The following is a 27,161-nucleotide window of genomic DNA, read 5'->3' on the forward strand; positions in this document are numbered from 1 at the left end:
GTTGATGCATTTTGGGTTTTCGGAAAATGTCAACCAAACAGTAGGTCACAGTGACCTACTTTTGACATTTTATGGATTAATTTATGTATAAGGGGAACTTAATGGCTTAGAATCATCAAACTTTGTCAGTTGATGCATCTTGGATTTTCGGAGAATCATTGACCATAAAGTAGGTAACAGTGACCTACTTTTGAATATCTCAGGTACTTATTAGCTTAAAATCATCAATCTTTGTCAATTAATGCATCTTGAGTCCTCAGAAAATTTCAAATCAAAAAGTGGGTAACCATGACCTACTTATTATGTTCCCCAAACGAAGTTGGGGAACATATTGTTTTTACTTGTTTCTTATTATTAAGGTCTTCCGTCTTCACGGAAGACCTTCTAGTGATTCTACTGTTTCTTATTAAGGTCTTCCGTCTTCACGGAAGACCTTATAGTGATTCTATTGTTTCTTATTATTATTATTATTATTATTATTATTCTTATTTTTCTGACTTTCTAATTTTGTGCACGCGATTTCTCGAAAACTACTGGATGAAATTACATGAAATTTTCAGGACAGATATGTTGTAACATGAATTTATAATATCTGAGCGAAAATTTGGAAACTCACTTCCGGTGCCAAGTTACGGGACATTTCCTGAAATTAAAATGACATTTTGTCCGCGATTAAACTCAAAAACGGTAAAAGATATCAACATGAAACTTTCAGGGATTATAGATCGTGATATATACCATCCAGGACGCGACACTTTGTTCGTCGTCGGTACTTCCTGTCGTTAGGAGAAGCGAATTGAAAAAATCGTATTTTCTAACTTTTTTGTTTTTCAACATTTTTTATTTATTTTTGGAATGATAATAGAGACCCTTTGATCGATGCTTACTATATAAGTTGTTTGGATATTGGTTAATCAGAACTCTAGATATGAATATTTGAAAATCTGAAGCGGACCCAAGATGGCGGCTGTCTCTGTCAACTCCGCCATTTCGCGAGTAGGGGTTTATGGAGGCAGCTGAGCGTTTGACTAAATGATACATGAAAAGTAAAAAAACTACATGGACTTTCACCTATCAGTACGCTGAAATATAGTGACATCTTAAAACTTAATTTCCGTTTTACTGCTTTAGTGTAATTGGGCTAGATACGTGTGTGCAATGTGTCAAATTTACTTTCTTAGCGTCGAAATAAAATAAAGGCGATATGAAGTTGTTTATTTAATATTTAATTTCTATCTTTTCATGAAGGTGTAAAGAATCGGGTAAGTTCACTTTGGGGATAAACAGGTAATTAAAAAAAGTTAAAAATAATTACCATTTCACTTCTTTTGTGTTACTTATCTATATATGATATAGAATATGTACAATTTGTTAAATATATTTTCTAAACCTCGAAATTTAGGTTTAAAGAACGTTCCTTTTTCTTTATTCTATTGAAGCTATCACACCTATTTAATGAAAAATTCCAAAGAAAAGGCGCGCAGATTAACTTGTGGCGTTTGGCGCGAAATTATAAATTGTGGCGCGCCTTTCGTGATTCTTAGACAGGTGTATTGTTGAAGAAGTATATTCAAGTACATTTAGAGCAGTGGACTCAAACGCGTAATTTAAGCATGTTGGGAATAAAGAGGAAAAAAGCGCGTTGGAATTTCACGCTGGCGACCTGGGTTTAATCCCCTTTGTGAGCAAATTTTTTTTATTACTTTTTCAGAACGATTTTATGTTCTTATCCTGAAACGGACGGAAGACCTCTCGTTGCTCGCAACGAGATCGTTTCTAGTTATTATTATTATTATTATTTTTTTCCCCAAAATTTTGTGCACGCGATTTCTCGAAAACTATTCAGTAGTTTTCTGTGAAACTTTCAGAAATTATGCGTCATTATATGAAGTTGTGGCATGGATAGAAAAATTTGGAATACTCACCTTTGGTTCCAAGTTATTGACACTTTTCTGATTTTAAAATGCAATTTTGTCCCCCCTTTTTTCGAAAATGGTTTAAGATATTAACTGGAGACTTGTAAGAGATTATAGATGATGACTTTTAGATGTGACGAATCACCTTTTCGTGTGTCGTCGGTACTTCCGTTTGCTACCGGAAGCGAAATTAAAAAGTCCGTATTTTCTAACTTTTTTGTTTTTCAATAATTTTCATTGATTTTTAGAATGTTAATAGAGACCCTTCTTATTATGCTTACTATATAATTTGTTTGAATATTGATAAATCCAAACTCTAGAAATGAACATTCAAAAGTCTGAAGTGGGTCCAAAATGGCGGCTGTCTCTGTCAACTCCGACATTTCGCAATAGGGGTTTACGGAGGCAGCAGAGCGTTTGCTTGAACGAAAGTAAAATAAGGATAAAAGAAGTGTAAAGGAATACTAGGATTGTCACGTCGTTGTTACGTTGCAAACATGTGTCAAACTATGTTTTAATCCATGGTGGGTCAAATGTCTTCTATCATTGGTTTTGGCTGGTTCTCAAAGTAGAAAAAGAAAAGATATAATGTGCAAATGAAATACGATACCTAGTATCATTTACTTTTTGCGAAATAACAGATTTTAAACCATAGTTATAAGTAATAGTTTTTAAGAAACATATATAGTAAGTATTAAACGTAACCACCGTTTTCCTAATGCACACTTGAATTAAACAAATAGAAAAGACAGAAATAAGAAAAACATATCTAAAAAAGATAATTTAATGGAGTTTATATCATCATTCTTGTCTCAATGATCTCATTCAAGTTATTAAACATAAATGGTGTCTGATTCCTTGACCGTCGTAGGGCGACACGCTTTTCGGCGAAGCAATTCAAGCTGTACATGAAAGTTTAAGTAATCGGGATATTTCATTATAGGGATAAACAGCAAAATAAAAATCAGTTGAAAATTATAGCAGTTTCTCTGATTTAGTGCTAGTTTTCTATATACGATATGGAATGTGTAAATGCGTTAAATATACTTTCTTAACAAAGAAATTTAAGCTACACGAACATTCTTTTTTTATTTCCATTGAAACGATCACACCTATTTAATGGAACATTCCAAAGAAAAAGGCCCGAAGATTTCTTCGAATCGTTTGACGGAAAATTATGAATAGTGACCTGCCTTTCATTATTCTACGACAGATGTACTGTTGCAGAAGTATATAAATGTATATTTAAAGCTGTGGTCTCAATAGCGTAATAGTCAGCGCTTTGGATTTTTGCGCTGGCGACCCGTGTTCAATCCCCTTTGTTTCCATAAAAAGTTATATCACTTTTCAGCTCGATTTTGCGGGGTTTTTTTTTCCAGAATTGGACGGAAGACCTCTCGTTGCTCGCAACGAGTTTCTTTTCTAGTTATTTTTCTTCTTCTTCCTGGGTACTTTTTTGTCCGGGAGTAATCTTGTAAACTGTTCATCCGAAGTAGGTAAAACCTTTTTAGGGTCAGTAGACATGTTATGTAGATTTGCGGAATCAAGGTCATTTTGCGCGCACGTGCTTGAAAGAGCGCGCACGTGCAACACGTGAAATTACCAATATAACAGGTATAGCCATAATTTTTCTATTTTTTGATTAAATACTTTGAAACTCACAATGTGAGGATATATTAATAGTATAGACATGATGACATGGTCAAAAAAGCAAGATCTCACGCGCATGCACGTGCGCTTTGCTCTGATTGGCTGAAACTGAAGTCTCAATATCTTTCTTGTTTTTTGACAAAATCCTTTGAAATTTTGAACATAGTCATACACTATGAAGATCTAAAGCATGATATATAAGAATTGTCATGAAAGCATGCGCATGCACGTGTGCTGCAATCTGATTGGCTGAAACTATAAATGACTATATCTCCTTTGTTTTCTAACGAAATGCTTTGAAATTTAAAACATGGTCATACATTAGGATATCCTGCAATACGATATACAAAAAAAATTCAAGAAATCACGCGCATGCACGTGTGCTGCAATCTGATTGGCTAAAACTTTAAATGGCTATATCTCCTTTGTTTTTTGACAAAATGTTTTGAAATTTAAAAGATAGTCATTCATTAGGATATCCAACAATACGATATAGAAAAAAATTCATGAAATCACGTGCATGCATGTGTGCTAAAATCTTATTGGTTTAAACTTGAAATGACTATAACTCCCTTGTTTTTCAACCAAACAGGATGGGATTAAGAACATAGATAAATATAAGGGACTTCTACAAGAAGGTATGGACATCATGCACGTGCACGCACGTGCGTGCATTTAAAACGAGTGAAATTAAAAATACACTTAGATGAGTGATTCTTAATACTTTTGGACTGAATGCTTTAATATATAGTATATTAAAATATATAGATAGTGTAAACAAGATGATATGGTCATAACGCACATGCTTTCACATGCGCACGCCTGCAATGCTAAAATTTGAATATAATTGGTATCCTTCTGTTAAAGTAAAAAATGCACAGACTTTGTCTTATTTAATGAAGCTTACAGGGAATATGGCACCAAAAGGGAGTTGGGGAGCGTTTGGGGAACATCTGTAACGGTTCCCGTTACAATTAGGACTAGTTGTATTTTATAGCTATACTGAAATATCTTCAGTCCTAACTGGCTAAGAATCATCAAACTTTGTCAGTTCTTGCATCTTGGGATACACAGACTTAGAGGCTTCAAATAGAAGTGATAGACTGTACAAGTTATCAGAAGAGCGATTCAAGGCCCTTGGGCTTCTTGTTAAATGTTGCCAGCAATTTTTCACTAATTTGTAATTATCTCCCCTTAGAAGAGGGTGTGACCCTTTATTTGAATGAACTTGAATTCTCTTTACCCAAGAATAGTCTGTGCCAAGTATGGTATAAATTGGCCCAAGATTCTGGAGAAGAAATAAAAAAAATATGAAAAGTTTACAGACAGATGGACAACAGACAAATTGTAAGGCCATGCAAAGTTAATTCCTTGGTTCTCAGGATATGTTGGGATAGGGAGGCATTATTTTTTTTTAATACTTTTTTACTGTCCCTAAAACATGATGAGGCAGCTTTTTACATTGTACAAAACCTCTAAAAATGATGAGGGAGGTGATTTGTTTATATTTTATTTGGCAATAAAAGAGAAGAAGTAGGGCCTGAGAACCAAGAAATTAATTTTTCATGGCCTAATCAGAAAAGCTAACTTGAGCTTTTAGCTCAGGTGAGCTAAAAACTGTACTTATCGAGTGCAAGTCACAACAGCTTGAATACTTTATTCACTTACATGTAGCAATCCGTATTTTTAATCAAATTCTTTGTCATTAAGATAATTAATTTTGTCAATACTGTTTCATGCATGAATCTGGAGGGAACCTCCCAATCCTGGATTTTCATAAATTTAAAATTGATGCAAAGGAAAGATGATCTTGAAAGATATAACCCATATCCTTCACTAGAAATACAGAGCCTTCGTGTTTGACTTAGAAGAGTCATGAATCTGATGAAGATTTTAACACTGGAAAGTGACCCAGCCTCTTGTCATCCAAATAGGTACTTTGTATTTTGCAAAGTTTCGGCAAGTTAATTTTTTTTTTCGCTTTTGAGCTGTTAAAAAAAAACTAAAGAGTTAAAAAACATTTGTTCAGAGTTTGTGTAAAGTAAATAAGAAGTGGTAAATTTCAAAATACATGTATTTATTTATAAGAAAACCAGTTCACAAAAGTAGAAAATTAAATACATTGTAAATATTAATAAATTTATGGTATTTCCATATTGCTAACAGATCCACAACAACACATAGACATGATAATAAAAAGATTTTATGTAAAATTAAAAAAAAGAAGATCTTTGTTCAAATAGCTCTACTTTATCACACTTGAACATTTTTATGACACTGGAATAATCATCATGAAAATGAAGGAATGTTGTGAATATTATGCAAATATATTAACACTTTGCCATGTATCTTGCTTAAAAAAGTATATAAAACATGATACAAAAACATCTTGGTTTTATCTATACATGCAGTGATACAAAGTAAGTATTCCTTTTAATTCATATGCAAGATAAACTTGACCTTTGACCTTAAAATAATATGGCCTGTACGTTTATGTCTTATAATTTTTTAAAACCAGCTAGTATATATTTACCGCAGTGTTAATGACTCAACTTACATGTAGTACAAAAAATCCCACAATATATAAATATATACATAATTGCAGAGATGTTGTTAGAAGTATTTCCATGCTACATTTTTTTTTCTTCGAAGTTCAAAATTGTATTGTAATATAAAAGTATTAAAATTAGAATTAGACTGGTTGAAATAAAATGTGTTGGCATGGAGATGTCATAAAATTCACAAAACTCTATACATGAACACACTGCAAAAAGTTGGGCGAAAATCTCTATGCAAATATTATCACATTTAACATATACATGTAAGCATGTATAAATTGTGTTCATTTGTATACAAATAAAGGAATGGATTTCTTCATGGATTTGTACAGATCAAGGTATAAAAAAAATAAATAAGTTTTAATTATGCTTAAACTAGGAGATTTCATCTACCCATGCTCTGGTAAACAACTTTGAAAAATAAATACAAAATGCTATGACCTATATTGATATTTCAAGGTATTTATGTATACATAATATCTAAAATGAAAGAACACTGAATAATTACTAAAGTTATTGCATTATATTATGCAAAAAGTATTAAGTAAAATCTAAATAGGATTATTCTCTAAACCTCATTAAATTTCAAATTTTTATTATAGTCAATCATGTCAATAGTGTCTTCTCATTTCTCTTAATTAAGAAGTAATATTTATTTTAGATAAATGTAAAATATCACAGAATCTTTAACAATTGTTTAAATCAAGTATACAAAGAGGACAAAAAAACTACAACAGCAGCTTAATTCACTAAAGAAAAAAAAACAGCTAGAACTAAAGAAATAAACTTGTAAACAATCTTAAATTAGGCCAAAGGGTTAAAATGTTTTGATATGTAAAACAAAAATACCGGTTCATGTACATATAAGTATCAATTTCTAAAAGTAGTTATTGCATTAAAATGATGCCAGAACAAATAATATTGGGACTTTTTAAAGATGCACATTCTTTTACAATAATGTACACGTGATAGCATGAGATTTGACAGTAAAGTAAGTACAATATTGACTCATCTTTAATCAACAGTGAAAGGGCATTATGCTATGCAATCTATAAATCTCATGAATAATTATGTATTAAATACAGAAAATAATTTTTTAAGCACTGTATAGTAAATTGAGATATTCAGTGTGCCATATAACTCTTACAACTGTGTTTTTCTACTGTGTGTCTAAATTAGTAGGATCGTTTTGGCATCTTTTATATGTGCTGTCTTTTATTTTTGTTGCAACAATCTCAGAAATTAGTTAATTCATGACCATAAAGGATTGATCCAAAATATGGAAATATATGATTAGATTATGTAAATATTATTAATGAAAACAAGCTTATATAGTGCCACATCATATAAATACTGCACCATTTTGTCCATTATAGTACATATATCTTCATGAGTTTTGAATACACAACAAGTATAATACAAGACAAGACCCTGGGTTACATTATAAAAAAAATTAAAAATTTGCTTATTATTATATACAGTCCCAAATATTGAAGTATTACCATTTCTTCACAACAAATACCGGTATACAATGTATGTTTAATTTTTTTTCACACAAAATATTTTGCAGTAAAATGGAGAAAATTATCACTTGTAACGTAAGTCTCAATTATATGACGTTTTCCAGGATTTTTTCATGATTTTGATATTTTACGTGTTTCTCTGGCATGTAAAATATCAAAATCATAAAAAAGCCCGGAAAATGTCAGGTTTTCAGACAATTATAATCTAAATTTGTTCCCACCATATTTCATATCAATCCCTATTTAAGAGTGATTCTCAAACTCCAGGCCCACTGACAAGGCATCTTGCGCATATTGATGACAGGGAATAAAACTCGCAGTCCATGAGCCTCCTCAAAGAAGTACATGGTGGCCTCTGACCCCAGCAGTGTGACCGCTGTGACCTGGATACCCTTCAGCGACCCCAATAAGATCTCATTACTTAACGGCCAATCCAAAACCAAACAGTAAATCACCTTCTTGTTGGCCTTTGAGGCTGTGTACCTATAAAAATTGGAAATCACATAACAGCTAAATGATAAAGCTACAAATCCTGGAAAAAAGTACATAGAGATCCATTGGACAACATTAGTGCCCTTAAATCTCTCCCTCTCTCTATCTCTCTCCCTCTCTCTGACATAAATTGTATACATGTATAACTAAATCTTTTTAATGATTTCTGATGACCCTTTGTGGCCTTTAAAGTACTGGTAATATTTTCTGCTTTTTGTTCTGATAAAGGGGCAAAATTCTGACATTGCATCAAAATAAATGAAAACTGCATGAGGACAGCTATTTTAAGTTTTTCTTGTCACATTTAAATTCATTCCATTCATCAGATGTAAATAAAACCAATTTGAAAGTTTTAAATTAAATGGTATATAATCTATGTGCCAAGGGTTTGAGGAAAAAAAATTTTAAAAGCCTTTTCTGGCAAAAACGACAAGTCTCATGACATCAAATCTATTCAGAAACCCAATTTTGGGATATGATATAAAGGAACCCTCACAAAACCACTACAATCACTTAATTTAAAGGAGATGGGGTGTTACTATTTTTTACTATTTTCAATCTTGGCAAGGGACAACAAAAGAGAAGAAAACTTGGTATGAACTACATGTATATAATTTAAAAAAAGGCAACATTTTTTTTTTTTAATTTTAATAGACTCGTTTAAAAGTGTTTTTCTTTCTTTCTTATACAGAGTAGTACTTGTATATGCATGTCAAACTGTTGTTATGGTATTTTGCCTGAAGAATTTATTTAAGAAAGCTTACCATACTCGGTTTGACTCTGTGTCATTTTGATGAATCCAGGGGGTTGTTTTATAAATAGCTTCTCCATTGACCTTCAACCATGACCCCAGCTGACGGAATCTCTCCTCGTAGATCGGGGCAAAGGTTCCCCAAGCTGTGGGTCCAACATTGATCAGAATGTTCCCTCCAAAACTGAGAAATTAATCAGGTCCATATTTTGAACAGCAATGAAAAGCTGATAGTTTATAGAAATGAATGAAATGGCAACTTTAAATTCTGAATTTCCTTATCAGTGTGTCTGAATCAGGTCAATGTAGTATGGCTTTAAAACTCTTTTAATTATTGTATAAATCACCTTACCTCAGTAAACTTGCAATGCCAGGGGTCCTGAGTCAACACATTGTCATTGTACCACTGGCATATTTCATTCAATATTCGTGCGCTTGCCTCTCTCATTGAAAAGCACCCATTAATTTAAAGCTTTCATAATCAGTTAGATAAGGATTCAGTTGACAGCTCAAATGGATGTGATACAATTTGTTTATCATAGAAAGGCTTAGTGTGATTGGTTGAGAGATAAGATTTGTAATTTTTCTGCAAGACATGGCTACAGTAAGCCCATGAATATTGAATGAAATATGCCGGGGGTCCAACATCAACATGTTGATTCTAGACCCCTGTCTTGCGAAGATGCTTATTGCGAAGATGTAATTACCTTATGGTGTAAATCACTTCCTCTAAGAGTTCCTCAATAGAGTAATACTGATCCAGATCAGCATTCCGTCTGAAGCCCCATGAATATCTGTCAATTGTCATGGCATTAACCCATTTATGAGGCATCACATGGCCTAAAAATACATTTAATGATCCGGGAATATTGCCATGATAATAAATTGCAATTGCCTAATACAGTTAAACACATTTTTAACAAAGTGCCAAGGACGAATGATTTTGCTGCATAATAAGCTTAATTCTTTATATCCGTTAAGTTTAGAATACATTTTAAAGTCACAAGGAATGAAAATCACTTTGCTGTAAGCATTAATTCATAATAAGCACATACACTATAACTATGTTTTACTGTATTCACTGAATTGAGACAAATTCATGTGGTACCTGGATGAAATCGATCGGAGCACGTCCAGACTCCACCATGTTTACAGAAGCAGTCGTATCCCCAGCGATCGTTTACCACAATGTCGTCTTTGACAGGGCTGAATTTAAAGGAATAAAAAAATTATCATGTATACATGTAACAAGACAAAGACTTCGCATCTTTATTACTTTTTTTGATTATCAGAACCTTTTTACATGGTTTTTTTCTGAATATAGCTGACAATGGCCATTTTTTAAACTATCATAATGAGTCTGGTTACATTGATTTTGAATGTCTTCTCCCTGTACAAGACAGCACAATAGTACACTGTACATGACAGCACAATAGTATACTGTACAAGACAGCACAATTGTACACTGTACAAGACAGCACAATAGTACACTGTACAACAACCAGTCCTTCTCGTTGATTCTCATATTTCACCAGGTCTCTTTTTTTGGCCACTAGCTGTTTTACAGATTGACAAAGATATAGCATGAACGTGATATAAACTCAGTGAGATTTGTAGCGACTGAAAATTTTGGTCTGCTGTCTCTCTGGAGAGATTTTTAGTCTCAGTCTAAGTATCTCGCTGATATTAAAGTCTCATTCTATGAACCTTGCTGAGATAAGAATGAGATATTGAACAAATTAACCACTACCTTTCATTGAACAACCAGGCCAGGAATATGGTAGAGTTCCAGTACCAGCTCGGGGCCAGCCAGCAGGCATCATTCCACAATAGGTCTGGTTTATAGGTGTTGATGATTTCTTTTAATTGAGGATGGATATAATCCTACATACAATACAATGTCGAATAATAAGTCATATACATTTTTTCTTAATCTAATGTACGTACTGTAAAATCATCAATTTTCGTGAGGGGTTAATTTTTTTTGTTTTTGAGGCATGGAGAGTCCAACGAATTTATGACCACCATGAAATACAAAATTTAATATGCATTTACTACTTAACATTTTCCAACCATGAAATCAAATCCCCACAAACCAATTTTTTTCCTCAAACATTGAAAATTTGACCACATAAAAATGTGATTTTACAGTACTAAAAATTCTGTGCAAAACATCTTTTGTTTCGATCAGCCTGTTCAGTGACATTTGATATCAATATATCCCTTCAAAACCCTCAAAGAAAGTAAAAATTCAGTTCCTATAAAATCATTGCACAAAATAATACATTAATAGTACTTACTTTGACATATCTTTGAGTTGTAAAGTTATTCTTTTGGTCTGCCAACCATATTGGATTAAACCACTCAATCATAGCATGATAGATCCCAAACTTAACCCCTGTTCCCTTTAATGCATCTTTTAAGGGACCTAAATAGAGATTTAATTGAATCACAGAAATCTATTAGACTAGTCTCCATGTCTTGCTTTTAAGTCTAACTTACAGGCATGAACACATCTTTTTTTCTGAAAATCCTGCATGCATTAAAGAAGTTTAGAACACTAGAGCATGCTTTAAAGAACATTGTATGTATAAAACCACTTACCTACAAGGTCCTGCTTTGGTCCAACATCTCTTGAGTTCCACTGATATGTCACATTAGTAGGGTACATGCTAAAACCATCACAATGTTTGGATGCTAGAGCAACATATCTACAAAAAAGACACAATTTGATAAATACTCTCCTTATGTAAATGAAGGAAAATACTGTTCATAAACATGATTCACTTAATTTTAAGATTTTTCGTGTATGTACATACATGTAATCATGGCAATGAATAAATAATTATAATTACTGACTCATTTCGCCTTGTTGTGACCCCATCCTACATCCAGGGGTCAAAATATAAAAAAAAACAAGAGGCCCATGGGCCACATCGCTCACCTGAGAAGCTTTGACCATTCTGTTCTTTACCAGATTTCCCCCTTGCTATACATAATGCATCCCCACCCTACCCCACTGATCATAATTTAGACATTTTGAAATCTACACTACCCCATGATTCTTCCATGGGCACATATGTTTCAGCTTTTTTGGCCCAGTGGTTCCTGAGAAGAAGATTTTCAAAGATTTTTCCTATATATTTCTATGTAAAACTTTGATTCCCTATAATGGCCCCGCCCTTCCCCCGGGGGTTATGATTCCTAAAATTTAGAATTTACAGTACCCCAGAATGCTTCCACATAAGTTTCACTTTTTCTGGCCCAGTGGTTCTTGAGAAGAAGATTTTCAAAGATTTTTCCTATATATTTCTATGTAAAACTTTGATCCCCCATTGTGGCCCCGCCCTTCCCCAGGGGGTCATTATTTGAGGAATTTAGAATCTACTTTATACCAGGATGCTTCCACATAAGTTTCAGCTTTTCTGGCCCAGTGGTTCTTGAGAAGAAGATTTTCAAAGATTTTTCATATATATTTCTATGTAAAACTTTGATACCCTATTGTGGCCCCACCCTTCCCCCGGGGGTCATGATGTGAACAATTTAGAATCTACACTATACCAGGATGCTTCCACATAAGTTTCAGCTTTTCTGGCCCAGTGGTTCTTGAGAAGAAGATTTTCAAAGATTTTTCCTATATATTTCTATATAAAACTTTGATTCCCCATTGTGGCCCCGCCCTTCCCCCGGGGGTCATTATCTAAACAATTTAGAGTCTACATTATACCAGGATGCTTCCACATAAGTTTCAGCTTTTCTGGCCCAGTGGTTCTTGAGAAGAAGATTTTCAAAGATTTTTCCTATATATTTCTATGTAAAACTTTGATTCCCCATTGTGGCCCCGCCCTTCCCCCGGGGGTCATGATTTTAACAAGTTAGAATCTACACTACCCCAGGATGCTTCCACATAAGTTTCAGCTTTACTGGCCCACTGGTTCTTGAGAAGAAGATTTTTTAATGACCCAACCCTATTTTTGTCTTTTCTTGATTATCTCCCCTTGCGAGGGGATATGTCCCTTCATTTTAACAATTTAAATTCCCCTTCACCCAAGGATGCTTTGTACCAAGTTTGGTTAAAATTGGCCCAGTGGTTCTTGAGAAGAAGTCGAAAATGTGAAAAGTTTATAGACGGACAGACAGACGGACAGACAGACAGACAGACAGACGGACGGACGACGGACAAAATGTGATCAGAAAAGCTCACTTGAGCCTTCGGCTCAGGTGAGCTAAAAATTGTATCTACCAACGTAATGAAGCTCTCACGAAAGTTTTACTTTTTTGGCCTTGTGCTGTTTGAGAAGATTTTCAAAAGATGCCACCATTTTTTTTATAACAATTTTTCAATTTTCTCCCCCAGTACAGGAATGTAATGCCATGAATTCAAATAACTTGAATTCCTTCTTCCTAAGATACTCTGTCCCAAGTTTGGTTGAAATCAGCGAAATAGTTAAGGAGAAGATTTTAATTTACTACAACAATGCCTATATATGACATCAACAACCAACCATTACTGTAAATCACTTTTTATTCACGAGAACTTTATTTTCGCGTAATTACACGAGACAGTGTGCTCGCGAAAATTTTATTCTCGCGTATAATAGCATTCCTTAAGATTATATAGAGCAATAACCACAATTCGTGAAAATTTTGTCTCGCTAATCAAGAGTCAATGACTATCTCACGAAAATAAGGTGTCGCGAAATTTTAGTGATCTACAGTAAATTTTTGATCAGAAAACCTCACTTGAGCCTTCTGCCCAGGCGAGCTAAAAATCTTGTCATGATATTACAGTTAGCAACTGGTGTTGGAGCAAGGAATACATGACATCTCTGCATGGGAGATTCTTAAATACTGAGCAGTCCACAAAAGAATCAATGTTTGACCACTTGGGCTATAAGAATTTTAAGCTACCATTCTCTCACCAGAGAGCACACGACCCAAGCTTCACATGGAAGGTGAGAGAATGAGAAGTAATTACATGTTGACTGGTTGAATCCATATTATTTAGATGTTATTTTTTAATGTCAAATTTTATTCCTTAATAGAAGCGGAATGGACAAAATGTTATCTGCATTTATCACTTTCAAGAAAACAATTAGAGACTCTCAGATATTGTACATAAGATGACCACTGAGTGACTCACTGGGGTTTTTCCTTTATTTATAGGTGTGCATGGCTGTTGGAGGTAGACAGACTACTCGGCCCAACGACACCTCGGCCCGTGCTGGTTGACACCTCGGCCCTGACAGGTCGGCTCAAAATCATTGACACCTCGGCCCATACCAAAGACTGCTCGGCCCATTAGGAATAAAATTAAATTTAGTTTGTTTTAATTAGTTTTTTTTTGTATTTTCCCTGTCATGGTAATGTAAATGTATACTATGTATTTTTAATCACTATACATTTACTATAAATATACGATAATTTCAGTATTTTCTAACAAACCACAACACAACATCAATTAAATTACAATCCGTTGATTTGGAGCTAACAGGTCTATTTATTTAATGACTTTGTTGTTTATTACAATGCAACATAATACATTTTTAATATATTTATTAGCCATTTCAAAGAAAAAATGCGCATATATTTTAATTTTTATTTAAAAACTCATATTTTTTTTCAAATCAATTCTATAATATCAACAATGGTTTCTTAATTAAAGGAGCTTTTCATTAACATTAACTCCCAATTGTGGCTTCTCATAATTAACTCCTCATTAGTCACCACCCCCTATGACACACGCTGGAGACTCTAAAGGATGCACTGCGTCTTGTTTGTTTAATGATTAGCACTTATAATCAAGTTACCAATGGATCGTCTTTCCTTAATTACCGTCAATTTGCCGTCTTGGAAGATTGTAAATGTATTAAATTAATTTTCTTTTGCATTTCATACATATATAACAACTTAAATAATAAATATATTCAATAATATATTTCTGTTTGGACCGAGGTGTCTTTTATGTGAGCCGAGGTGTCTTCAAATTTGGGCCGAGCCGTCGGAGCCGAGATGTCAATGGGCCGAGGAGTCGTTGGGCCGAGGTGTCGTTGGGCCGAGCAGTCTGACATTCCTGTTGGACAGGTTTGATTGCTGCTAGCCTGGAAATAGCTCCATCAGTTAGTATAACATTTGACTCAGAAGATTCAAGGGGCTAAGATTAGATTTGATGATCTCTGGTCCATTGCATTTTTCTTCTCTCTTGTTATATTTGGTGCCATCAGGCACCTTAATATACTAAGAACATTGTTTATAAATAGGTCCTTGTTGTTATTCCATTCCCTGGAAGTGACAGTTAAAAGAGTCTGGGTTGGTGTCTTTGGGATTCGTCCAGACTAAAAATTTTGGATTGGTTTCTCTTCCGAGACCCCAGTGACCAAAATTTTTAGTCTCAAGGAATCTTGCCAAGATAAGGGCCAAGAAAACTCTTAAAAGCCAGGAATGCATCGTCACAAAACATGGCCAAAATGTACGATCCTCTCCCATTCTGGCTATGGTTGAATCATAATGAGAAGAGAATATTCCATAGCTCATAAAAATATTGACCTCACCAACGAGAGTAAAGCATAGTCGGAAAATGAATTTTAACGTGACCTTTCAATACCTAATTGCCGTCTACGAAATATTTTTGTTAACTGATGATGTTACTCGTTGTCATTTCAATTGTGATGGAAACAAATATTAACTGGCATTGGCTGAATTGTCACAGAAAAAAGGCGTAAATATTCAAGATTACAACAATTTATGTGATCAAGCAGCCACGGGTAGGAGAGAGCTATAAGCATGCATGATGAACGGACTCCGAACTGTGGCTTACTTGAGACCATGCCAGGATTGGAATGTGGCGCAGTCATGCAGACATGCTAGACTAGTTTGCACTTGTAGTCGGAGCGCTCATTTAATTTGTTTTAAGAACACTTGACTGAAGATTCAGCTGTCCATGGTTCGCATCCTAATTAATCTCTATAGTAAAATGTGCAATACATAATTAGAAAGACAAAATGCAAACTTTACAAAAAACAGATATTCTCACTTTACACCAGAGGCAACAATGATTTCCTTCCACTTTTTAGCATCATAAAATTCAGCTCGGAATTCTTTAGCGAAGTCTGCATACGTCCAGTTGGGTGGGTAAAATTTCTTCATGTACTCTACCACGTCCGCGTGCGGCTGGCCCTTCCAGTACCACCAGAACCACTCACTGGTACAAGAGGGAACCGAGTACACCCCCCAATTAATGAACATCCCGATTTTCACATCGTCGTACCAGGCTGGAATTGGCCGAGAATCAATGCTCTCCCATGTTGGTTTATATTTCTGACAGTCTACGGTCGAGGCAATAAAAAATACAAGTGTAAAGAGAAAATACAGTCTCTTCATGTTTCTTTGTGAAAGAAATTTTCTCACATGATCCGAGTTAAATAATTAAAACATAACCTTAGAGTAAAGTAAAAAGCCTTTTCGATAACACTTTGCCGGAATATTAAAGTTTATATATTTTAATTCCTTAGACGTTAGTGTTTGGGTATCTGTCCTTCTTTTTACGAATTTAGCATTTTGTTTTAGAAAGTGTTTCTCTGTTCATATATAAACATTATTTTTGTTTTAAATTGTAACAGAAATATATCTTCAACCCACAAGGACCCCCACAAGTCACATGTTGTTTGTTGTGTAACCAACTTTAACGATTTCGGGGTGTCTCTGACTTTTACCATCTATTTGATCGAACTTTCACGAGACAGAACTTTGAAAGTGAAAGTAGATTCTCGTGACAGGAGCGCTCCGAAAGAAACTATCAAACTTTGAACGCAGCTCACTTTATACAAGAGCCTTATCTCATGTCGCGTGGACAGTCAGATAAGCCTGGATATAAATACTTGGAAGGTCGCCGTCCTAGATCTATTTGTTGCTCCTGTTGGACAAGAAGGTCGTGGTACTTTAAGTTAGCTATGGGAATCTCCGGTGTTCTGTTTGTAGCTGTTTTGGGAGTAATCATAGGACTAGCTGTGTCGGGCCCCCTTCATGCATCTTGTAAAATTGACTGGTTTGTGACAATTCCTACATTTTTTACTTGAAATGTATATAATGTGACGCAAGTCTATATATTTAATAATAATGATCATATGATGTCAGACTTGCATAACATGTGTTTTTGGTATGACTTGCATGCAAATCAAGAACAGGGAAATGAATTACGTGTGTATGGGTGTATTCCTTGTGACAATTAAGAGCTTCCCTTGACTTTAACAGTTCTTACCCTTGGATGACCTTGACCTTTGACTTACTTTTGAAAAATCTTTAACCATTTTCATTACTTTGAAATACTAGTAGGTCAGAATTTTTTGTTCCCCTCTTTTGTGAAAGTGAGAGGACATTGATTAAATTTCATTCATCTGTTTGTCTGTCAGTCTGTTTAGAAAAGCTTTAAAAAACCTTCATCATAAATTATGAATAAGAAGAGATAAAACTTTCATATTTCACATGTACACTACTTGTTACAATACCTCTTTAAATAGACTATGATTTTTGACCCAGTGATTTGACCTTGATTTTTAACATACTTTTCAAAAATTTTAACATTAATTGAAATTGATCATAACTCAGGCCTAGAAAAAAAATATGTTTGTTTCCGCTTTCCCGACCGACCCTAATTTATAGTACCGACCCTAAATATTTTTTTAATGCTTTTGTCCCATGATGTGCAAGATTTCGACCAGGGAATTATAGCCTCCAACTTTGCAAGCTTTTCAAGACAGAAAGAAGTTTGGGTCACCTTTCTATTATAAGTTAAGTCACAGTAATGCTTGAAAACACCATTTCTTTTGACATTAATGTTACTTCTATATACGTTGTGATTAAAGAAGCAAAAAAAAATTTTTCAAAAAAAAAAAAATTGCCTACCTACCTACCCTATATTTTTCAGCCTGAAAGCAGAAACAAACATATTTTTTTTCTAGGCCTCATGAAAGAGGAAAGATGGCATTTTCATATTACATTAGTCTTGTTTAGTACCTGTGATAAGACCTTTCTAAATTTACCATGATTTATGACTGTCACCTTTGACCTTGAAGTTTGACCAACTTTTCTAAATTGAAATATATCCATCTAACTTTTGAATAAGAAGAGAAAGGGCTTTCACATTGGACACATGCATTTATCTGTAACAAGATGTTTCCTGGCTTATGATATGATTTTTTACCCTTTGATCTTGACCCTCATGTTTGACCTAATTTTTAAACTGTATAACTTTGGTGATTAAGTTTAAGTGACATATGATAGGGCATTCATATTTGATACCATATAATGCTATAAACAATGGCATCCAATCCATCAAGACATGGGAAAGGGGGCCACGACTCTTTTAATATTTTAATTGCACAGGACATGGTGTAAACTATGTGAAAAACATTGCCTAGTGTATAAACAATTTTACCCCTCATCCTTGACCTTGGAGTTTACCTAGATTTGATTTTTTTTTTTACCTTGACACAGTGTAAAAATTTCAATACCCAAGGCAAGGTTTTTGAGACTTCCAAATCACTTTGATGTATCCATGGTTTTCAAGATATTGGCTTACAGATACCAAAATTCAATTTTATACAAGAAAGATAACAGGTCTTGCTTTACCAAGGAAAATACTTGATCAAAGTTTTATGTATATTTTCTGTATCTGTATATATATAAAGCTAGCTGTGTTATTTTGTATTCAGGACATTTGGAACCTCTTGTGATGATGTGAAGTCTAAGATCAAAGGTCAGATAAGTCAATGGACAACCGCAGACAACTGTGCGAACGGAGGAGAGAAATGTCTATACAAGGTAGAAATAATAAATGTTAGAATTCGTGTTTTGAATGTTTATTTGTTAAGCTTAAACTCCAATGTCAAAGTTGATAACACTGCTGTAATATGGCTGAAATATTGCAGACTTGACATAAAACAACAATAACCAATCAATCTATTAATCAATCAGTGTTGAAATACTGTATTTGTTTTTAACGAAACAGTTTACGAGTGAATCAGGCAATACACTGAAGGCAAAGCATGAAACTCCGGTTAAACATTATGTTGATGATTTGACCTTCACCTTTATGCCCGCAAGTTCCACAGCAAAATGCAATGTTCAGGTGAGTAAATTCAGAATTTAAAAAAAAGCAAATTCTTTTCTTAAACTTTAAGAATTTTTATATTTTTTAAAGGAATAGTAGCTTAGAAATAATGCAGAATTTTTATGACTATAAGCAATGTTATTAAAAAAGATTTAGACTCCTCTTATTGTCGGTGTAGTTGAGAGTTAGAGATTTTTAGATGTAAAAGAAAAATAACCAAACTTCATTGATTGACACCTTTTTTAGAGTACAGTGTATAGACAGAACTAACAGATACTACAACTCAATTAGTACACAACATCATTTTGAATTATATGTACCAGCCGAAAGGAAGTTTATTTTTCATGAGTGCATGACTTGACTGTCTATAATAGTTTAATTGTTTTTTTTTTAATTTACTCTGATATGTAGATCATATTTGAGAGTTGTGCCCCTTTTCTAAAATTCTCTGTATTTCTGATTATGGTCTAATATTACAGGGCTTTTCCACATCAGAGACTTGGTATGCTCTGTTAGACTATGGCACAAATTACTGTAATCTACACAACTTAATCACAGGTGAGTGGCAAAATCAAATTCTCCTAACCTGAACCAAGAGGGAGAAAATTATTATATGAAAACTTATGTCTTGAGAAAAAGGATTGGACATATTTGTTTCAGTTTTTTAGCTAAATAATCCTCTCCATATACAAGAAGAATTACTGGTTAGATACATTATAGTATACGAATGAAAATTGTTTATGTTTGTTACATAGATTACATTGTTACATTTTGTATACATTGGATACATTGTTTACATTTGTATACATAGATTACAATTGTTACATAGATTACATTTGTTACATTTTTTTTACATTGCATTAAATCTCTGGTTACATACATTGTTACATTTTGTATACATTGGTTACATTGTTTACATTTGTATACATAGATTACAATTGTTACATAGATTACATTTGTTACATTTTTTTACATTGCATTAAATCTCTGGTTACATTGTTACATTTTGTATACATTGGTTACATTGTTTACATTTGTATACATAGATTACAATTGTTAGATAGATTACATTTGTTACATTTTTTTACATTGAATTTATCTCTGGTTACATTGTTACATTTTGTTTGCATTGATTACATTAATTAATTTTGTTACATTTTTCCTTTTATTATTACAGGGTCAGGTCTGGACAAAGTTAGTGGTTACTCAGAGAAGACAAGTGACAGCATATGTACCCAGTACTCCTCAGCTAACTGTACTGTCTACTAGTACACCAATAGTAAAATGTACTCTGTACTAGTACACCAACATAAATACTAGTACACCTATGTAAACTGTACTTTCTACTAGTACAGCTACATAAACTATGTATGTAGCACTTCTAATGGTCTTTCATTTCAATGTTCCAAGACTTAAGTCACTCAATTTTTGCTTTTGAAGAAAAGCAAAAGTCACTCAATTTTTGCTTTTGAAGAAAAGCAATACTATTTTTTTTGTTATTAAAGATTATTTTCACAATTATTCAACTGGTTTCTAAAAAAAGCTCATTAAAATTTGTATGCATGTATAAGAAAATATTATGCATGTATATTGAATATGTTTTTCTACTGTACTGACCAGCAAATTTGACTGTGTAGATAATGTAAACTGATTTATTTTGTTATTTAATTGTTTAATTGAATATCTATATGTTATTTTAATATTTTTTTTATATTACATTTATTGTTATATATTGTACAGACCTATTTTCATTGAAGATAACATGATTTACAATGTATTTGTATGTTTTGAATGAACTTAAAGGTTGTCTTGTAATCTTTCCTGTGAACTGTCTATGATGAAATTTACCAGTTGTACATTTAATGCAGTAAGCACATATTGAGGGGAAATCTCGCATGTTAATTAAGGTTGTTCTTGTCCTTCCTGAAATTTAAGTTAAGGAGGCTGGGGGGTTGTGGCCATTTTTAGACCATTTTGATTTCCTTTAGAAGAAGAGCTCCATCTAAAGATATAAAAAAAATGATCAAATTTTTAAACTAAAATGATTGAAATTTTTCGTTGCCAAATGATATTTGACAGTTTAAGATACATGTATCATATCTAAAGATTTAAGTACCGTGTAATATCTGATGGTTAATTTGTTGACCCCCAAGCTTCCTTAAAGAAATTGAATGATGTACCTAAATTCAGAGTCTCTTGACATAATTATTTTTTTTTTCATTTAATTTTTCTTTAAATGATATATAATAGAAAATGTTTATATGTCATATGTAATTCTGTAAATGTAATTGTTTTGTCATTTTTAACTTTTAATTAAGAATGAGATAAATCAGTATTTATGGAATAGTATACTTTTGTGTTTTTAATAATACCACAGGAGTTCGCGTACCTATCAATTTTACCGAAAATTTCAGGAACTCCTGTGATAATACAGTAAAATCACGTTATCTTGAACTGAATGCAACCAAAATGAAACTTCAAATTATCAGATAATTTGAGATAAAAGAAGAATAACAAGAGGCCCAAGGGCCTTGAATTGCTCTTCTGATAAATTAAACAATCTATCCTAAGACCCAAGATGCATCAACAGACAAAGTTTGATGATTCTTAGCCAGTTAGGACTGAAAATATTTAAATGCAACTATAAAATACTATAAGTAGGTCATGGTGACCTAATTTTTGATTGAAATTTTCTGAGGACACAAGATGCATTAATTGAAAAAGATTGATGATTCTAAGCCAATAAGTACTTGAGGTATTCAAAAGTGGGTCACAGTGACCTGCTTATTGGTCAATATTCTCCGAAAACCCAAGGTGCATCAACTGACATAGTTTGACAATTCTAAGCCAAAAGTACCCTAGAATACTTAGATATAGCCATAAATGTCACAAGTAGGTTACCATGACCTATTCTTTTATCATCAATCTCGGAAAAACCAAGATGCTTCAATTGACAAAGTTTTGATGATTCTAAACCAATAAGAACCCGAGATACCTAAATATAGCCATAATGTCAAAAGTAGGTCACGGTGACCTACTTTTTGGTTGACATTTTCCAAAAACCCAAGATGCATCTACTGACAAAGTTTGATGATTCTAAGCCAATCAGTACCTGAGATATTCAAAAGTAGGACACCGTGACCTACTTTTTAGTCTACATGCTTTGAAAACCCAAATTGCATCATTAAGTAACTGAGATACCTAAATATAGCCATAAAATATCAAAAGTAGGTCACCGTGACCTACTTTTCGGTCAGTGTTCTCCGAAAATCCAAAAAGCATCAACTGATTCTAAGCCAATAAGTACCTGAGAAACATAAATCTAGCCATAAAATGTCAAAAATAGGTCACCGTGACCTGCTTTTCAGTCAATGATCTCTAAAAACCCAAGAAGCATCAACTGACAAAGTTTGATGATTCTATGCCAATAACTACCTGAGACATTCAAAACTTAAATGTAGCCATAAAATGTCAAAAGTAGGTCACCGTGACCTACTTTTCAGTCAATGATATCCGAAAACCCAAGATGCATCAACTGACAAAGTTTGATGATTCTAAGCCAATAAGTACCCGAGATATTTAAATCTAGCCATAAAATGTCAAAAGTAGGTCACCGTACCTACTTTTCAGAAATTCGAAAAAAACATTGACAAAGTTTGATGATTCTAAGCCAATAAGTAGCCATAAAATGTCAAAAGTAGGTCACCGTGACCTACTTTTCAGTCAATGATATCCGAAAACCCAAGATGCATCAACTGACAAAGTTTGATGATTCTAAGCCAATAAGTACCCGAGATATTTAAATCTAGCCATAAAATGTCAAAAGTAGGTCACCGTGACCTACTTTTCAGTCAGTGATATCCGAAAACCCAAGATGCATCATCTGACAAAGTTTGATGATTCTAAGCCAATAAGTACCCGAGATATTTAAATCTAGCCATAAAATGTCAAAGTAGGTCACCGTGACTTACTTTTTGGTTGACGTTTTCTGAAAACCAAAGATGCATCAACTGACAAAACTTGATGATCATAGGTCTAATAGTATTCAAAATAAACTATATGAAAACAAATGCCTGCAAAGTTCAAAAAGTAAGTCACAGTGACCTACGTTTTAATGAATATGTTTTAAGGCCCCAAGATGCATCAACTTACAAGATTTGGTGATTCTAAACCTTTTGTTGTCTGAAATAATGGGATTAAATGTTTTAGAAAAGAATAGCCATAAATTCAAAAAGTAGGTCACGATGACTTACTTTTAAATTGATGTTGTTTGAGGACACAAGATGCACCAACTGACAAAGTTTTATGATCATAGGCCTTAAAGTGTCCAAAATATGCCTCCAAATCAATTTGAAAACAAAAGCCCGTAAAATTTAATAAGTAGGTCACTGTGACCTACTTTTGTTTTAACATAATGTGAAATCCTGAGATGCACCAACTTACAAGATTTGATGATCCTAGTCTTTATAGTAAGCAAAATATCAACATTTTTATTAAGTGTAAATTTTGGTCAACGTTGATGTGACCTTGAGACCACGCCCTTTGCCCTAGGGTCATGCCTTGAAAAATGTTTAGTCTTCAACATATCCCGACCCTTGTATGTAAGTTTGGTGAAAATCTGCCAGGTGGTTCTGGAGAAGAAGATTTTTTAGCAACCAGTACTTTTGATTTTATTTTTCTGATTATCTCCCCTTGTACATAAGAAAAGTCACAAAAGTGTAAAGTATAAATGATAGCCCTTGGGCCTTAAGGATATTTATGACAAATTTGACAATGATTGGCATCAAAGGGTTCTTGAGTTATGGCCCATATTCACAAAAAATTAGGAAGCAACCGAAACAAATGGCCATAGCATTAGCTCTTTGAGCCTTTGGCTCAGAAGAGCTTAGTATGCTAAGGGTTGGACTGCACAACTCACTTCGTCATATCCCTAGCAATCGAGATACTGGACGTACCACGGACCCATAATTCCGCGGAATCTCAATTTCTGTTTAATCCGCGGGTAGAATATTAGGCGGATTTCTTAGAGACTATTACTATACATGCTATAAGCATTTCATTTATATTAAGTACTCTTGGACAAATTTAGAAAAAATTGTTACCGCATACATAGCTTAAATTAATACCATGCGGAAAAAAGTACTTCTACAGTATCAGTTTTTGAGATAATGAAGTTGAATGTACCTGCATATGAGGAAGGACCCAAAATTTAGATTCAAATTTGTTGAGAGACAACAAGCTTGACTTGGACATGTGATATTACTGCAACCACAATTGACAATAATTATTTCAATAGTGGTTGCAACCTATGTTTGTTATTGAAATACACTATCAACCAATATTGAAATAATTACTTCAATAGTGGTCGTTATTTCAATATAAGTGGTTGCAACAATGCATATCAAAATATTCAAAGAATGTTGAACCTTCATTAACTGACAGTCTTTCCCTCCCAAGTAAATCTTGCTGAATTGTTGATTTTTTTGCACATCATTTGCAAAAAGCTGATTACATTGAATCATAGACTTTTCATTCCTCTTGCGGTTTAACACAGTGTTTGGCAGCAAAATGTAGTCTACATATGCTGTAACTGATTTCTATGCTGAAACTGCTTTTTAGCTCACCACAACATAGTTGGGAGCTTACGAGGGCTGTTCAATAATTAAAGAATGTCCTCGGTGCTAGGAAAGAAGCAAACGACGCTTTTCAATGATTTAGTCTTCATGATTTTACTTATTAATCTCTTTTAATTAAAACACGTGCCCGTAACATTTTTTATCCAATTTCTGATTGTTTTTAGAACTCATCTTTGGGTATGACCCTTAGTATACTGGAAAATAGCAGATCCAATGATTTCCTGGATTTGTTTCTTCCTTCTGAAAGGTGTTTTTTTTCAAGTTTGGAAATAGAAACAAGTCCAAAGGTCAAAGATCTGGCGAACATTGTAAATGTGAAAAAACATTGACTTTCTGTTTATCCCGAAAACCCATTACTCTGTAGGGCATGCGGGTTTGGACGCTGTCATGAAGAAATTTAATGTAGTGGATTCCTGATTCTGGGTCCTTCCTCTAATAAACCTTTCGATTTTTTTGCCAAAAAATGCTTTCTAGACTCTTCCAGAAATTAAATTGTCTCCCCAAATACGAATTTGAACAACAATACCACTAATATTTAAGAAAATTGCATGTGAATCTGTCTTTGCGCTCTTGCATACCTTCGCTCTTGTCCGACCTTCGCCATTTTTATCATGTACATCTTATGGTAAATTTTGTTTTGAGGGTTTTAATCAATAGATTCATGTTCCAATATCTGTTTGAAAATATTTAACAAACGTGGATAACTAAAATTACTGATATTTTTAAAATAATTTTTACGAATTTCGTATACGCTGTCGTTTTCACTCATTTTTCAAAATATAGGGTGACCTTTGAGTACCAAGCTTTTTTTTACCGTCAAACGTTTCTTAAAAACAGTGTAAACTACTCCCGATATGATGTCTATCAAATTTGCTATGTGTCCTAAAGTCAATCATACATCATCAAATATTATTTGTTGAAATTTGGCAAACAGTACATAAGTTGTTATAATTTTTGTTGGCAAGGACGGTACCCCTTTTTGATGCCCATTATATAATTTTAGCATTGAAATCCACCTGCTCATTTGTCTATAAAGCAGGCATTGGTTGCTGTAAATGTCACATGTTTCAGTGAATATTTCTTTGGGATTTTTAACAAGTTTTACAGCAGCTTTAATTAAACTTTTAAATTTCTCGCTAGTTTACTGATTCTTTACAATTCATTTATAACGCAGTGTCTCGAATAGCCCTTGTTTCTCACGATGAAACTATGTGATGAAAAGTGGTCACATAAACTGTTATAAATTCATTAAAGATTCAATAATGAGAGAAAGTCAAGTTTAATGTCATAAGATATCTGTATTGTATGTCATACAGTTCAGGACATTATTTATTGAACAGCCCTCGTATGTGATACCGTTGGCGTCCCAGGTTAAGTTTTTTGGAGCAGTTTTCTTTTTAAGTACTTGTATGTCCTGTATTAATTAGACATGCATGGCAGTTTTTGGTGTATGTCTCATTTCCAAGTAACTAGAAACTCTATGTTGACCAAACTTGCATGGATGATACATCTTAGGATGCACACTACCAGGCTTGCTTCGGATGCTGAATCTTGACCTACATTTTCCGGTTGAGTGAATATGTTAAAGTTTTTGGTGCAGGTTTTATTTTCAAGATACTTTGAGTCCTGTAATGACCAAACTTGCATAGATGGAAAATCTTAGGATGCATACTACCAGACTTGCTTCAGATGCTGAATCTGACCTACTTTTTCTGAAATTAAAATGGATTTTCAACCCAATATACTGATTTGTAGATTACAGTCGTAAAAAACCTTTTAATGATACTTAGTTTTGAAAAAATTGATAATTACAAATGCATTGTCTAGGGCTTTTCATTTAAATTTGTGAAATTTGCAAAAAGTATAATTTTATAATTTTTCCCCTTTTTTTTTTTTATTATACCCTTGCTTAAAAGGAAGGGTTAATATATGTCAGGATTATCCTGTTTTAGTTTGGGGTATACCTTTTTTTTCCCAACTTCTTTACCACTAAAAAAATTTAATGGACTTTCACAGAACTTTGTAAAAGTGTCAGGAACCCTTTATTTTAATCTTAATGGGCTTTTAATATTTTGGGTTTCCCATAGCAAAACATGGAACGCCTTCTTTTATTCTCGAAGGATACCAACCCCACCCCAATTTTTAACCACTGAATGTATAATAAATTTCAAATTTTTTTTAAAATGCCATTGTCCCCCCCTCCTTTTTTATTTTTAGCCACCGACCGAAGGTTCAATGAGTTTTTCTAATAAAATTTTCTCTCTGTCTTGTTTTTGTCGTAAACTTTAATTTTTCTTCTTTCAAGAACCCAGGGGCCCAATTTAACCAAACTTGGACAAATTCCTTGGGTAAGGGGTTTCAAGTTTTTCAAATGAAGGGCCCCCCCCTTTTCCAAGGGGAGATAATTATGATTTGGAAAAATTTTGGATTTTTAAAAAATCTTCTCCTCAAGAACCATGGGCCAGGAAAGTGAAATCATTGGAACATCCTCAGGTAGATGATTCAAATTTTTTTTCAAGTATGACCC

At 33.6% G+C, this 27,161-nt stretch overlaps 2 protein-coding genes across 2 annotated transcripts; one reads left to right on the plus strand and one right to left on the minus strand.

Moving 5' to 3' along the window:
• Positions 1–5,688: 5,688 nt before the first annotated feature.
• On the minus strand, positions 5,689–16,311 carry LOC134230119 (alpha-L-fucosidase-like). Its single transcript, XM_062711899.1, has 8 exons — positions 15,924–16,311; positions 11,495–11,601; positions 11,191–11,318; positions 10,641–10,774; positions 9,999–10,096; positions 9,598–9,730; positions 8,904–9,074; positions 5,689–8,130 (listed from the first exon to the last, which is right to left on the minus strand). The coding sequence occupies exons 1-8, from the start codon at positions 16,268–16,270 to the stop codon at positions 7,887–7,889; spliced, it is 1,362 nt and encodes a 453-aa protein (XP_062567883.1). The 5' UTR covers positions 16,271–16,311; the 3' UTR covers positions 5,689–7,886.
• Positions 16,312–16,670: 359 nt separating this feature from the next.
• On the plus strand, positions 16,671–20,437 carry LOC134230118 (uncharacterized). Its single transcript, XM_062711898.1, has 5 exons — positions 16,671–16,934; positions 18,601–18,709; positions 18,897–19,016; positions 19,478–19,556; positions 20,176–20,437. The coding sequence occupies exons 1-5, from the start codon at positions 16,729–16,731 to the stop codon at positions 20,265–20,267; spliced, it is 606 nt and encodes a 201-aa protein (XP_062567882.1). The 5' UTR covers positions 16,671–16,728; the 3' UTR covers positions 20,268–20,437.
• The last annotated feature ends 6,724 nt before the right edge of the window (positions 20,438–27,161 follow it).

The sequence above is a fragment of the Saccostrea cucullata genome, unplaced genomic scaffold (genome assembly GCF_032062105.1).
Source record: "Saccostrea cucullata isolate Sc308-1 unplaced genomic scaffold, CSIRO_AGI_Scuc_v1 ctg7896, whole genome shotgun sequence".
Classification (NCBI taxonomy): domain Eukaryota; kingdom Metazoa; phylum Mollusca; class Bivalvia; order Ostreida; family Ostreidae; genus Saccostrea; species Saccostrea cuccullata.